This window comes from Microchirus variegatus (assembly GCF_963457635.1).
Source record: "Microchirus variegatus genome assembly, chromosome: 21".
NCBI classification, from domain to species: domain Eukaryota; kingdom Metazoa; phylum Chordata; class Actinopteri; order Pleuronectiformes; family Soleidae; genus Microchirus; species Microchirus variegatus.
The window spans coordinates 16,100,702-16,116,259 of record NC_139822.1 but is presented as its reverse complement, the minus strand read 5'-3'; the positions used below and the strand labels follow the sequence as shown (position 1 = coordinate 16,116,259).

At 39.0% G+C, this 15,558-nt stretch overlaps 1 protein-coding gene across 1 annotated transcript; it reads right to left on the bottom strand.

The window, feature by feature from the left end:
• Nucleotides 1-41: 41 nt before the first annotated feature.
• Nucleotides 42-14,555, bottom strand: xgb (x globin; the record flags this gene model as incomplete). Its single annotated transcript, XM_083907992.1, has 5 exons — nucleotides 42-161; nucleotides 446-526; nucleotides 2,332-2,452; nucleotides 10,885-10,992; nucleotides 14,374-14,555. The coding sequence occupies 5 exons, from the start codon at nucleotides 14,553-14,555 to the stop codon at nucleotides 42-44; spliced, it is 612 nt and encodes a 203-aa protein (XP_083764118.1).
• Nucleotides 14,556-15,558: the final 1,003 nt, after the last annotated feature.

Sequence of the window (15,558 nt, the reverse complement as noted above, 5' to 3'; positions counted from 1 at the left end):
TTTGTGTGTGCCGTTCTGGTGGAAACAGAAGAAGCAGCGTCTCATAGCGCCGTGTTGCTCTTCTCTGGTCTGTTCTTCGGGGACAGCGTGAGGTGACGCTGTCGGCTGCTCTCCTCATGGTATCCCTGCTTCATCAGACCGGTGATGTACTGGAACATGGTCTGGATCGGTGGACGACATCAAGAAATATGTGGGGGGGGGAATGGATGTTAGTAAATAAAGGTTTAAGTGTGTTCATGACACTAAAAGTGTACGTCTGTATTAGTAACACAGGAAACCTAAGTGAGGTGTAAATGTTTACATCAGTCGAGCTTGTGCAGCGCTGGTTTCCTTCATGACTTGTTGCACACGCCGTCACTTGCTCATGCACTAGTTGCACACATCAAGCCTGATTCATGAGGTATTTACCCAGAATACTTTGCTACACACACACACACACACTTACCTTCCACGCCTCCTCGAGCTCAGCTGTCCACCTCTCCTTCAGGATGGGCTGCACTGCACAGATGAATTCTGCTCCAACGTACTGGAAAAACAATTATAGGAGACACTTGATGACATGTTTGTGTCATGGCAACCAGGGCAATACTCGGTTGGAGAGTCGCTCCATTGCTGATATTTATTTATCATTATTATTATTATTTGAAATATTGGGTGTGTTACGCTGCTGTGGTCATAGGCTCTCAGTTTAGCGGTGGGTCTATAACAAAGCGCAACAGAGTGAAACTACATACTATGAAATGACGTTTTCTACCATTTTTGGACGACATACTATACGATGACGTTTTCGACCATTTTTGGACGACATACTATACGATGACGTTTTCGACCATTTTTGGACGACATACTATACAATGACGTTTTTGACCATTTTTGGACGACATAGTATACTATGACGTTTTTGACCATTTTTGGACGACATACTACGCTATGACGTTTTTGACCATTTTTGGACGACATACTACGCTATGACGTTTTTGACCATTTTTGGACGACGGACTACGCTATGACGTTTTTGACCATTTTTGGACGACATACTACGCCATCACGTTTTTGATCATTTTTGGACGACATACTACACCATGACGCTTTTGACCATTTTTGGACGACATACTATACAATTACGTTTTTGACCAATTTTGGAAGACATACTATACGATGACGTTTTCGACCATTTTTGGACGACATACTATACAATTACGTTTTTGACCAATTTTGGACGACATACTATACTATGACGTTTTCGACCAATTTTGGACGACATACTACGCTATGACGTTTTTGACCATTTTTGGACGACATACTACGCTATGACGTTTTTGACCATTTTTGGACGACATACTACGCTATGACGTTTTTGACCATTTTTGGACGACGGACTACGCTATGACGTTTTTGACCATTTTTGGACGACATACTACGCTATGACGTTTTCGACCAATTTTGGACGACATACTATACGATGACGTTTTCGACCATTTTTGGACGACATACTATACGATGACGTTTTCGACCATTTTTGGACGACATACTATACAATGACGTTTTTGACCATTTTTGGACGACATAGTATACAATTACGTTTTTGATCATTTTTGGACGACATACTACACCATGACGCTTTTGACCATTTTTGGACGACATACTATACGATGACGTTTTCGACCATTTTTGGACGACATACTATACAATGACGTTTTTGACCATTTTTGGACGACATAGTATACTATGACGTTTTTGACCATTTTTGGACGACATACTACGCTATGACGTTTTTGACCATTTTTGGACGACATACTACGCTATGACGTTTTTGACCATTTTTGGACGACGGACTACGCTATGACGTTTTTGACCATTTTTGGACGACATACTACGCCATCACGTTTTTGATCATTTTTGGACGACATACTACACCATGACGCTTTTGACCATTTTTGGACGACATACTATACAATTACGTTTTTGACCAATTTTGGAAGACATACTATACGATGACGTTTTCGACCATTTTTGGACGACATACTATACAATTACGTTTTTGACCAATTTTGGACGACATACTATACTATGACGTTTTCGACCAATTTTGGACGACATACTACGCTATGACGTTTTTGACCATTTTTGGACGACATACTACGCTATGACGTTTTTGACCATTTTTGGACGACATACTACGCTATGACGTTTTTGACCATTTTTGGACAACATACCATACGATGACGTTTTTGACCAATTTTGGACGACATACTATACTATGACGTTTTTGGCCGACATACTATACGATGACGTTTTTGTCACAGCTGCATGGGATTATCAGGGTCTTACACTGAAGTATTTGGGTGGAGCGTTGTAGTGATAATGGCTTTTTCCCAGCTCCAGAGCCAGAGCCTCCAGTCTCTCCAGCTGGTCCAGTCGAGCCACGCTTTTCTCGATGAAGGACATCACCCTGAAAGACAAGAAGGAAGAGCAGGAGAGAGATTCAGGCTGCTGGAAAATACACAGTTTCTGGTATGGAAAAGGGAGAAGGTGAGTGGAGGAGTCTTCAGTTTGTGACACTCTGCAGTCTCACCACTAGATGTCACTCATTCTCACACACTGGTCCTTTTAAAAACATTCATATGTTTTCTATTATCTTTTATCAGTTTAGAAAAAGGCATGTTCTGCCTTCAGATGACTCCAGAAAAGCAGAAGGTATAGCATTGTATTATGTCGTCCAGAGTTTGACGAAAAAGACATAGGATAGTATGTCATACAACAACATACTATCACACTATAGTATGTTGTCCAGAAGTTGATTATCAAATTCTGGACGACATACTATACTGTGGCGTTTTTGACCAATTTTGACCATTTTTATACGACATACTACATATGATGTTTTTTTTTACCATTTTTGGACTTTCATTTTCTCTGCATCAAATTGCTGCATATTTACATGATGACTTAAGTTTCTGCTTCACAAAGTTAATGAACAAGTTCACTCCAGTTAACGGTTGACGTGATGTCACATATACATGGTGTTGAAGTGTGTCTGATTCTAAATGAACAGGCAAAGACGACTTAATTAAATAACGATTAAAAGGTTCACGTTAAATACTTGTATGTAACACAACTCATCCACTAGAGGGAGCCAAGACTGACAGAGTAAACAGTTAAAAGCTCTCAGAGAACCTCGGAAGCTGTCGGGGCAGTTAGCTCAGTGGGTAAAACAGCTGCTCTGCAGTTCACAAGTCACAGGTTCAGTTCTTGTTAGAAACAGGACATTTTTCAAGTTCAACGTCCAAAGTGAAGAGACTACCAAGAAATTCAGAGTGAGATCTTAAGGACAAGTAGCTCACACTGTCGGAAGAAGACTTGTATCGCAGAGGTTGATAGTTCAAATCTTACTATCAACTAAAGTTCTTTAGAACTACAGACCAAAATAAGAATTTATAAATACCAGCAACGTGATGTTCTGCACATCAGTAAGAATAGCTCGTGCAGGAAGAGAAAGACTTGTATGTACAAGGTTGTGGGTTCGAACCTTATGGTCAACTGTTTGAGTGCAATGTTCAAAGTCAACAGTCAAAAGCTCTCAGAGAACCTGAAGAAGACAGGTTGCAGGTAGCTCAGTGGACAAGAACGCTGCTCTGAAGTCCTGAAGTCGTAGGTTCGGTTCCTGTGAAGATCAGGACCTTTTAAAGCACATACTCCAAAGTGAAGTTTAAAATGAGACAAAAAGATCAAGACAAAGGCGGCATTGGTGGCACGACGGCTATGTTCCCGACCGGAGCGTTGTGTCAGAGAATAGCAAGGTGGCCGGTTCAGTTCCAACACTGTGTGGTTGTTCAGATGGACCCAACCTAACCTCTTGCTGACCAACCTCACCTCTTGCTGAGTGCCCCCCCACCACACAGCGGGCGTCGTACCCTGGGCGTCGTACCCTGGGCGTCGTACCCTGGGCGTCGTACCCTGGGCGTCGTACCCTGGGCGTCGTACCCTGGGCGTCGTACCCTGGGCGTCCGTCGTAGAATTATTACTAAGTACCCTTCTCCCTGCCCCCCACACCCCACAACCACCTCCACCCCCCAATCCCCGTCGAGCATTCGCGGCCTTCGGCCGCGAGTGCTAGAACGGGTGAAAACTGAACTCACCCCCTGCCACCCCCCCACCTCGCCCACTCCCCCGAACCCCCGTTGAGCATTCGCGGCCAAAGGCCGCGAGTGCGAGAACGTGAGTTTCAACTGTCTTCCAGTTGGGGCCGTAGGCCCCAACTGGCCAAGGCGGACCCGACTGGCCCAAGGGTCAAAAAGAGTTTACCTTTTGTTGCATGCTGCAATAAAGACATGCTGACCTTTGACCTCTTGCAACCCCCCTCTCATCTCCTTCCACTCCACCCTCGCCTCTCTTCTCCTCTCTCCTCTCTCCTTCTCTCTCCTCCTCTCTCGCCTCTCTCCTTCTCTCTCCTTCCACTCCACCCTCGCCTCTCTTCTCCTCTCTCCTCTCTCCTTCTCTCTCCTCCTCTCTCGCCTCTCTCCTTCTCTCTCCTTCCACTCCACCCTCACCTCTCTTTTCCTCTCTCCTTCTCCACCTTCCACCACACCCTCGCCTCCTCCTCTCTCCTTCTCGCCTCTCTTCTCTTTCCACCACACCGTCGCCTCCTCTCACCAACTGCAAGGTCTGGAATCGAACTTGCCACCTTGTGGACTCATCCCCATGGTTGTGAATAAAACCACTGCGCCACTGTTTCCTGCTCCATTCGGGATTTTTGGTCTCGTTTCAATCTTCACTTTGGATGATGTGCTTTAAAAGGTCTTGGTCTGCACAAGAATTGAACCCACAACCTCAGCGACTTCAAAGCAGCGCTCTTGTCCACTGAGCTATCTGCTCCACAGCACTTTGGGTTCACTTAGAGCTTTTGACTGTTGACTTTGAACATTGCACTCAAACAGTTGACCATAAGGTTCGAACTCACAACCTCAGACGTACAAGTCTTTCTCTTCCAGCTCGAGCTATTCTTACTGACGTGCAGAACATCACGTTTCTGGTATTTATAAATTCTTATTTCGATCTGAAGGCCTAAAGAATCTTTGTTGATCGTAAGAGTTGAACTATCAACCTCATCGACACAAGTCTTCTTCCGACAGTGTGAGCTACTTGTCCTTATGATCACGTTCTGAATTACTTGGTTTTCTCTTTTCAATCTTCACTCAGGATGTTCACCTAGAAAAATGTCTCGTCCCTCAGAGGAATCGAACCTATGACTTGCAGACTTCACAGCCGCTGTTTTATCCACTGAGCTAGCTGCTCCGACAGCTCTTAAGGTTCTCTGAGATCTTTTGACTGTGGACTTTGACCATTGCACTCAATGAGCTCACCATAAGGTTCGAACTCATAACCTCAGACATACAAGTCTTCTTCTTCCAGCACGAGCTATTCTTACTGACCGGCAGAATATCACGTTGCTGGTATTTATAAATTCTGAAGTTCTAAAGAACTTTAGATGATAGTAAGATTTGAACTCTCAACCTCAGCGATACAAGTCCTCTTCCAACAGTGTGAGCTATTCGTCCTGATGATCGCACTCTGCATTTCTTGGTAGTCCTTTTTCAATCTTCACTTTGGATGTTGAACTTTGAAAATGTCACGTTTCTCACAAGAACTGAACCTATGACTTGTGAACTTTACAACACCAACAATGTATCCGTAGTGTTTTTACTTAACATCAAATTATCATCAAACATAAAATGATTTGGGGAAATGTACAGAAGGAAAGTGTCACAGTGCTGCCAGGGTTTAAAAGCCTTTCTAAATAAATGTTTTAAGTTTAGATTTTAAAAGACTAAAATGTAAAATTAGCCTGAATCATTTACAAAAGCATGCGCTTGCGGTTCTTTGGCGATCATGTTCTTTTGGCGCTGACCAGAGTGACCTGGATGTTTTCAATCGGTCTGCGTTGATGAAAGGCCGCTCAACACAGTCTAAGAGATTTCATCTGCTGTGCCACGAGAAAACTATATATGTATACATATCTATATAGATATATATCGTCCAAAAATAGACAAAAAGGTCATACTATAGTATGTCGTCCAAAAATGGTAAAAAACGTAATACTATAGTATGTCGTCCAAAAATTGTAAAAATTGGTCAAAAACGTCATACTATAGCATGTTGTCCAAAAATGGTCAAAAACGTCATACTATAGCATGTCGTCCAAAAATGGTCAAAAACGTCATACTATAGCATGTCGTCCAAAAATGGTCAAAAACGTCATACTATAGCATGTTGTCCAAAAATGGTCAAAAACGTTATAGTATAGCATGTTGTCCAAAAATGGTCAAAAAGTCATACTATAGCATGTCGTCCAAAAATGGTCAAAAACGTCATAGTATAGTATGTCGTCCAAAAATTTTCAAAATGAGTCAAAAACGTAAAAGGATAGCATATTGTCCAAAAATTGTCAAAAACGTCATAGTATAGTATGTCGTCCAAAAATTGTCAAAATTAGTTAAAAACGTCATAGTATAGTATGTCGTCCAAAAATTGTCAAAAACGTCATAGTATAGCATGACGTCCAAAATTTTTTAAAAACGTCATAGTATAGCATGTCGTCCTAAAATTGTAAAAAACGTCATAGTATAGTATGTCGTCCAAGATTTTACAAAAACGTCATTCTATACTATGTCGTCCAAAAATGGTAAAAAACGTCATAGTACAGTACGTCGTCCAAAAACTGTCAAAAACATCATGATATATTATGTCTTCCAAAATGGTCAAAAATGGTCAAAAACGTCATCAAATATGTCGTCCAAAACAGGTCAAAAACATCATAGTTTAGCATATCGTCCAAATTTTAACAAAAATGTCTTAAAACACTTAATCGTCCAAAATTTGACCATTCTTAAAAAAAAAAGATTTTGGTCCAAAATTTTACAAAAACAGCGTACTATACTATGTCATACATTTTTATCACTCTACGAACAAGATTCACGGATCCAGCCCCAAAATACGAGCATAACAACAATTGACTTTCAAGAAATACAAGCGGAAAATGTTGTCTTACCTTTGCTGTTTATCAAAACAAGTTATTTCCACCGGAAAACAAAACTGCTTCTCATGAAGAACTACACTTCCCAGCATGCTTTGGGGACAAATCCCAGTCTGATTGGTCATTTACTTTGTATTTTTCAACAGTATTGTTTTGTTACAGAAAAGAGAGAAATCTTTGGTTATTTATGTATTTATGTTCAAATCTGTTCACAGTGTTATTATTTGTTATTAAATGTTACATTAAGTTGTTATATAAGTAAAAAAAAAATCATCAAAAAAATAATTCCAGTGATTTTTTAAAAATCGTGGAATGTATCGAACCGTGGGTCAAAAATCGTGATACAACTCGAATCGTGACTTGGTGTATCATTACAGCCCTGGTATATACTGTATATTTAAACATAGGGATGGAAAAAAACAGTACATGCTCTGAGTTCTAAGGGTTCACCACTGATTCAGGCTCAGGAACGGACGATAATTTGATTCAAATACTGTTCCATTACGAGTTCCAATACTGATGCGGATTAATAATGCGGAATAATAAAATTCACATTTCAAAAAACATAGATGAAATGTCTTCTTCATCATCATCATCAATCTGATGAAAAACTGATACTGTACAAAACATTTGTCCTGTGTGTGTGTGTGTGTGTGTGTGTGTGTGTGTGGCAGATGAATCATGGAGCACAGGGTTAAAGTTGCTTCGCCTCCCTCTGCTCTCTGTGCACTCGTGGCTCTGAGTGTTCGGCTGAAGTGGCCATTTGGCCTCGTCGCTGAATTCAAGAGCAGCTGGTTTCGCGTTGGGAGGCGAACCCTCGGGTCCTCGGGCTGTAATCGACACAGAGGAACAACGCGGCGAGCAGTGGTGCACCATGGGAAAACGGCAGAAGTGCCTGCGATGACGTGTGAGGAGGTTTGATCTGAACCGTCTGCAAAACATGGATTTACCTCATGTTGTTTTATTCTACTGATTTAAAATCTATTAAAAAGTATTTTACCCCGTGTAGAAACGTGTTTTCCTGTTTCCTGACTCACCGTGTACCAAAGTATTTGATCAAATCCTGAGTAAAGTCACTGTTTTATTCCAATCCTCTGTCCGAGTTTGATTTGGAAGTTCAATAAAACATGCAGTGATATGAAATGACTGTCACGATGGCTGAGTTCCATTTATCCTTGTGAGTTTTAGTGGAGTCAAGTTCACTGTCACAGTCCTGACTTTCGTATTTTGGTCCAAAATTTGACAAAAACGTCATACTATACTTTGATGTCCAAAATTTGACAAATTTTTTTGAAAAAAATGTTTTTTGGTAAAAAAATTTGTCAAAAATGTCATTGTATAGTATGTCGTCCAAATATGGTCAAAAACGTCATCATATAGCATGTCATCCAAATTTGTCAAAAACGTCATACAATACTGTCGTCCAAAAGAGGTAAAAATCGGTCAAAAACGTCATAATATACTGTCATCCAAAATTTTTATTTAAAAAAAACCAAAACGTTTTTTGGTCCAAAATTGGACAAAAACGTCATAGTATAGTATGTTGTCCAAAAATGGTCAAAAACCTCATATCATACTAAGTCCTCCAAAATTTGACAAAAACTTCATACTATACTATGTTGTCCAAAATTTGACAAATACGTCATACTATACTATGTAGTACAAAATTTGAATTAAAAAAAAAAAAAAAAGTTTTTTGGTCCAAAATTTGACAAAAACTTCATACTATACTATGTTGTCCAAAATTTGACAAATATGTCATACTATACTATGTAGTACAAAATTTGAATTAAAAAAAAAAAAAATGTTTTTTGGTCCAAAATTTGACAAAAACTTCATACTATACTATGTAGTACAACATTTGAATTAAAAAAAAAAAAAATGTTTTTTGGTCCAAAAATGGTCAAAAACCTCATACCATACTAAGTCCTCTAAAATTTGACAAAAACTTCATACTATACTATGTTGTCCAAAATTTGACAAATACGTCATACTATAGTATGTAGTACAAAATTTGAATTTAAAAAAAAAAAAATGTTTTTTGGTCCAAAATTTGACAAAAACTTCATACTATACTATGTAGTACAACATTTGAATTAAAAAAAAAAAAATGTTTTTGGTCCAAAAATGGTCAAAAACCTCACACCATACTAAGTCCTCTAAAATTTGACAAAAACTTCATACTATACTATGTTGTCCAAAATTTGACAAATACGTCATACTATACTATGTAGTACAAAATTTTAAATTTTTTTGAAAAAATGTTTTTTGGTCCAAAATTTGACAAAAACGTCATAGTATAGTATGTCGTCCAAAAATGGTCAAAAACCTCATACCATACTAAGTCCTCCAAAATTTGACAAAAACTTCATACTATACTATGTTGTCCAAAATTTGACAAATACGTCATACTATACTATGTAGTACAAAATTTGAATTTAAAAAAAAATAAAATGTTTTTTGGTCCAAAATTTGACAAAAACTTCATACTATACTATGTTGTCCAAAATTTGACAAATATGTCATACTATACTATGTAGTACAAAATTTGAATTTAAAAAAAAAAAAAAAAAAAGTTTTTTGGTCCAAAATTTGACAAAAACTTCATACTATACTATGTAGTACAACATTTGAATTAAAAAAAAAAAAAAATGTTTTTTGGTCCAAAAATGGTCAAAAACCTCACACCATACTAAGTCCTCTAAAATTTGACAAAAACTTCATACTATACTATGTTGTCCAAAATTTGACAAATACGTCATACTATACTATGTAGTACAAAATTTTAATTTTTTTTTGAAAAAATGTTTTTTGGTCCAAAATTTGACAAAAACGTCATAGTATAGTATGTCGTCCAAAAATGGTCAAAAACCTCATACCATACTACGTCCTCCAAAATTTGACAAAAACTTCATACTATACTATACTATGTTGTCCAAAATTTGACAAATATGTCATACTATACTATGTAGTACAAAATTTGAATTAAAAAAAAAAAAAATGTTTTTTGGTCCAAAATTTGACAAAAACTTCATACTATACTATGTAGTACAACATTTGAATTAAAAAAAAAAAAAATGTTTTTTGGTCCAAAAATGGTCAAAAACCTCATACCATACTAAGTCCTCTAAAATTTGACAAAAACTTCATACTATACTATGTTGTCCAAAATTTGATAAATACGTCATACTATACTATGTAGTACAAAATTTGATTTTTTTTGAAAAAATGTTTTTTGGTCCAAAAATGGTCAAAAACCTCATACCATACTAAGTCTTCCAAATGTGACAAAAACGTCATCGTATAGTATGTTGTCCAAAAATGGTCAAAAACGTCATCGTATAGCATGTCTTCCAAATTCGACAAAAACGTCACACTATACTATGTTGTCCAAAAAAAAAAAAACAAGTCATACAATAAAATGTCTCATACTGGGCCGAAAGCGCAAAGAGTAAAAATGGGTTTTAAACCTTAGAACACAGAGCATTTCGACTGCGTTTTTCCATTACTATGTTTAAACATACAATCTATACCGAGGCTGTAAGAATGTGCGATATAGTGTCTTATAAACTTTTTTTCCAGCACAACCTATAGGCAATCTGATAAAAATAAATTCATATAAACACATCTGAGCAAAAAGTACTTTTATGAACTTTCATGAAGAAAAACACTCTATTTTGTGTTAACTTTGACTCAATAACACACAAGAAGACGGAAAAAAACACACATTTTTTAAAGCCTGAATGTGTGACCTACAAACACACGTCCCCAGGATGTCCATATAAGGGCGTGGGTTTCCTCCCACAGTCCGGCGACCACAAGGTGTGTGAAATGCAGAGTAAGCGACTGACCGTAAGCCGTGAGCCCTGAGTTCTCGGCTGGTCCGCAGCTTCTCCAGGTCCTCCACATGTCGGAACAGGAAGAAGACGTCCTTGCACTCGGGGTGCGTCTCAAACAACCTGTTACCGTGGCGACAAAGAGCACAAAGCAGCCTCGTCACATCACATCATGTCATGTCATTCCCACACCACCACAGAACAACACGAGCCCCAGAGCTCTGTCACTGTGTGTTTACAGTGTCTCGTTAGCGTCGGTGATTACGGGCTCACACTGACTCTGATGCTTCTTGTCCTCGTGACCCCGCTTCCGCAATCAGTGACAAGCTCCTCGAAAGAAGAGCGTGAGTCAGGATTTCCACCTGGAGCCGTAATGAGCCGCGCTGCCCCGTCACAGCCGGGACACAGTCTCGGTTTTGAAATGAAGCCACTGCCTCCGTGAGTGGTTTTCCTCCTCTGATTCAACCTCAATCAATTCCCTCAACCGCAGTTTGAGGCGAGCTGCCGTCCAATCAGTCTCCAGCTGGGCTTCTTATGACTAGTTTGTGCTGCCGGAATAAATACTATAGTTAATTACCTCCTCTGGATGTGAGCGCTCGCAAGACGACGGCGAGCTTTATGGTAATTCTGCCTTCTTCTGGCAGATGCCAGTGTCGGAGGGAAAAAAGTGATTATGGAGGGACATCAAAGGATGTGGTTAGAGCGTAATGAGTGTGTCGCTTTGTAATTTGAACTTAATTTGATTTGAACAGGAACCATTACTGTAATGGAACTGATATGGATATGTATATACAGTATATATAAGATAAGATATCATAATTATTGGGAACAATACTGTACTAATCTCAATCATCCTTACCATTTAACATCTGTGGGTCAGGCTTTAACATCAATTTATCTGTAGGTACAGTAGGTAAGTTGGTAGAGTTAGGTAGGTAGTTAGGTAGGTATGTAGGTAGGTATGTAAGTTGGTAGGTAGGTAGGTAGTTAGGTAGGTAGGTAGATAGGTATGTAAGTTGGTAGGTAGGTAGTTAGGTAAGTTGGTAGGTATGTAAGTTGGTAGGTAGGTAGTTAGGTAAGTGGGTAGGTAGATAGTTAGGTAGGTAGTTAGATAGGTAGGTAAGTTGGTAGGTAGGTAGTTAGGTAAGTTGGTAGGTATGTAAGTTGGTAGGTATGTAAGTTGGTAGGTAGGTAGGTAGGTAAGTTGGTAGGTATGTAAGTTGGTAGGTAGGGTTAGGGTTATAAGTTGGTAGGTATGTAAGTTGGTAGGTAGGTAGGGTTAGGGTTATAAGTTGGTAGGTATGTAAGTTGGTAGGTAGTTAGGTAGGTAGGTGAGTTGGTAGGTAGGTAGGTAGGTAGGTAGTTAGGTTGGTAGGTAGGTGAAGGTAGGTAAGTTGGTAGTGGTAGGTAGGTAGAGGTAGGTAAGTTGGTAAAGGTAAGTGAGATGGTAAAGGTGGGTAAGATGTTAAGTAGAAGTAGGTAAGTTGGTAGTGGTAGGTAGGTAGGTTGTAGCGGTAGGTAGGTAGAGGTAGGTGAAGGTAGGTAAGTTGGTAAAGGTAGGTGAGATGGTAAAGGTGGGTAAGATGTTAAGTAGAGGTAGGTAAGTTGGTAAGTAGAGGTAGGAAGGTAGGTAGATAGGTAAGTTAGTAGCGGTTGGTAGGTAGAGGTAGGTAAGTACGTAAGTTGGTAGTGGTACGTAGGTAAGTTGGTAGGTAGGTATAGGTAGGAAGGTAAGTAGGTAAGTTGGTAGAGTTAGGTAGGTAATTTGGTAAAGATAGGTAAGTCGGTAGGTAGGTGTAGATAGGTAAGTTGGTAGAGGTAGGTAGGTTGGTTGTGATAGATAGATAGATAGATAGATAGATAGATAGATAGATAGATAGATAGATAGATAGATAGATAGATAGATAGATAGATAGATAGATAGATAGATAGATAGATAGATAGATAGATAGATAGATAGATAGATAACCCAAACCCTATTTTGATGGAATGATGAAGGACAGAAATACAGGAGCACTTTGGTCTCATTCATTCATTCACTCACTCACTGCTTTGTGACTGAATAGACAGACAGACAGACAGACAGACAGACAGACAGACAGACAGACAGACAGCTTCATTGATTGGATTTTTTCAAGGATATGTTTTTGCTTGAATTGAATAAAATGTCCAAATCCAACATTGTCACTCTATTCCATTTTCGATTTTTTTTTTTCCTTTTTCCCCTTTTGTTGACGACTTTGTGTCCGACTTCACTGGTGAAAAGACTGCTGGTGAAATGAGTGTGAAATGTGCTTCCTCGCTTCTTTTTTGCTCCCGCTGCTCAAACACCAGCTTCACTGATGAAGGAAATTGCAAAATCGTCTGCTCTTGTTTTTTTGTTTTTTTTTAAATCCACATCTCTGTCACTGTGAAAACTCTGTGTATAGCGTTTGTCAACACAGGCGCACATTTACGCATGCATAACATATGCAGACAATGTAACACCCTATAGCTCAAGTGGAATTTTAATTGGCACAGTTCAGAGATTGTATTGGTCCCTCATTAACAGAGTCTTTGGAGGGTCTGTACATTACGTATTCTATTAACAACAAAAACACATCCCATGTCAAAAAAATGAGGGTCTATTAAATAGGACGATGAGCAGTTAATGAAAAACAGGCCCCATGTTTGCTGGGGTTACAAGGTCAAGCCCTTCCTCGACTGGGGTCACACAAGGGACACTTTACGTTGGCTTAAAGATGCAGTACGTAAAAGAGTTAAATCGTAATTCTTCACCCAGCAGCAGCAGCAGCAGCAGCAGCCTGGGTGTCTGCCAGCCTTCATCACACACATTCTGTGTTTTGTTTTCACCGCCCAAAGGGCCAAAGATGTTTACCCAGATGCGGGTCATCAACATAATTGATAAAAATGCATTTGCCTGATGGCTTAATGTCTTTAGTGGTATAATATATATATATATATATATATATATAATATATAATGACAGAGCTGGAGCTGTGTGTGTGATCATTTAATGGTGATAGGATGTGATATGAAGTGATAAGACAGGGCGAGGAAGAGGAGGAGGTGTTTTCTGCTTTGAGCCTCCAGTAAACAGCTGAGGGTCAGAGGGCAGAGCAGGAGGACTTTGTTTTGGTCAGACGTCACGGTATCATCAGCAGCCAACAGGTGGATTACATCAGTGTTTTGACACTTGCTGAATGATGCGACCCAGATTAAACACGGATTATACCACAGTTGCCTTTTTGTGTCCTGGTTTTCATTTAATTAAAAAAAAAAAAATGTCTGCTGTGTTATTGTTTTTATAGCTGGGGTTAAACTGATTTTTTTTTGGGTTAGGGTTAGGATTTTCCGTATTTTATATATGTATGGATGAAATTGTAATACACGTCTTCTACATCAGCGTTAATCCACTTAAAGACACTTGAGTTTTTAGTTTGTGACATGCATAATTAAAAAAATAAAAAATAAAAAATAAATAAACCTGGAAAAGCATCTCACCTGACAAACATGATAATCCCAGCTTTGGCTATGTCATCCCGGATAACTTTCCACGACTCTTTGATCATCAGGATCTGCTCGTCGCTGGGATGCAGAGCAGCAGCATCAGCATCAGCATCTTCTCCTTTATTCCTCTCTCCCAAGTCCGTCTTTGCTGCCAGACCTGATATTGCGCAACCCATCCTTCATTAAACAGAACAAAAAAATCAAAAATGACACAGTGAGGATTTCTCTTTTTTGTTCTAATCCAGGGAGGAGAAAATAAAAGAGTGTTTTTTTTTGTCTTTAACCCAGAGAAAAGCTGTTCGCATGTGGTTGCGCTGCGCGACTCTGACTGCGTGTTATATCCACTTCTCTGCCTGATATTACACATCAGCGTCAAGGCAGTGCACACACAGACCGGATGTGTTGTCTAGTCATTGGTTCAAAAATAAAACCAGTCAGCGTTTAGCGCAAGCGTGCTTTTATTCTGAAGGGCAGCCCCTCCACCCGACTTCCGCTGCTCCCCTGCGTGTCTGCGGTTGACAAAAGCTCCGCGAGGACACGCGAACTAACCCGAGGCTCAAAATTAAGCTAGGCTCGTATTTAATAAACCTCAACGAACACTTATTAATAAAGACAAACATATATATATATATATATGTATATATATAAAAACACCCACTTCATAACTCTGCAACTTCCTGTTTACAACCTGATAACAGATAAACCTAATTAATACAATGTATGGGAGCACCTGACACAAAACATGTCCAGTATTAACTATATTATAGAATTAAAATGAGTTACAGTTAAACATAATCGAAATAATAACCAATAATTTAAATGTATTCATAATTTCTAGCAACTTTTAGACAGAAAATTGAGACATTTGTAATATAATATGATGGACAAATAAGCATTACCTCCTTCTCTGCACAGCAGCCATTTTGACATGATTTAGCAGGAACAGCACAGGTGTTACTGATAATAATAATAATGGCCGTGTTTAGTTCATGCAAGTTAGGGAAAAATAAGCAACAGTCACCCGGAAAATGGGGAAGCTAAATGGAATCTTTCATTTGCATTTTGTACAAAGGATTAATTATATAAATATGGAAATACTGAACCATTTATAGTTGTAGATCTAGCTACACTGACTGAATGGACATTAGTATGAGCCGCCATGGCAGGTTAAAAAAAACA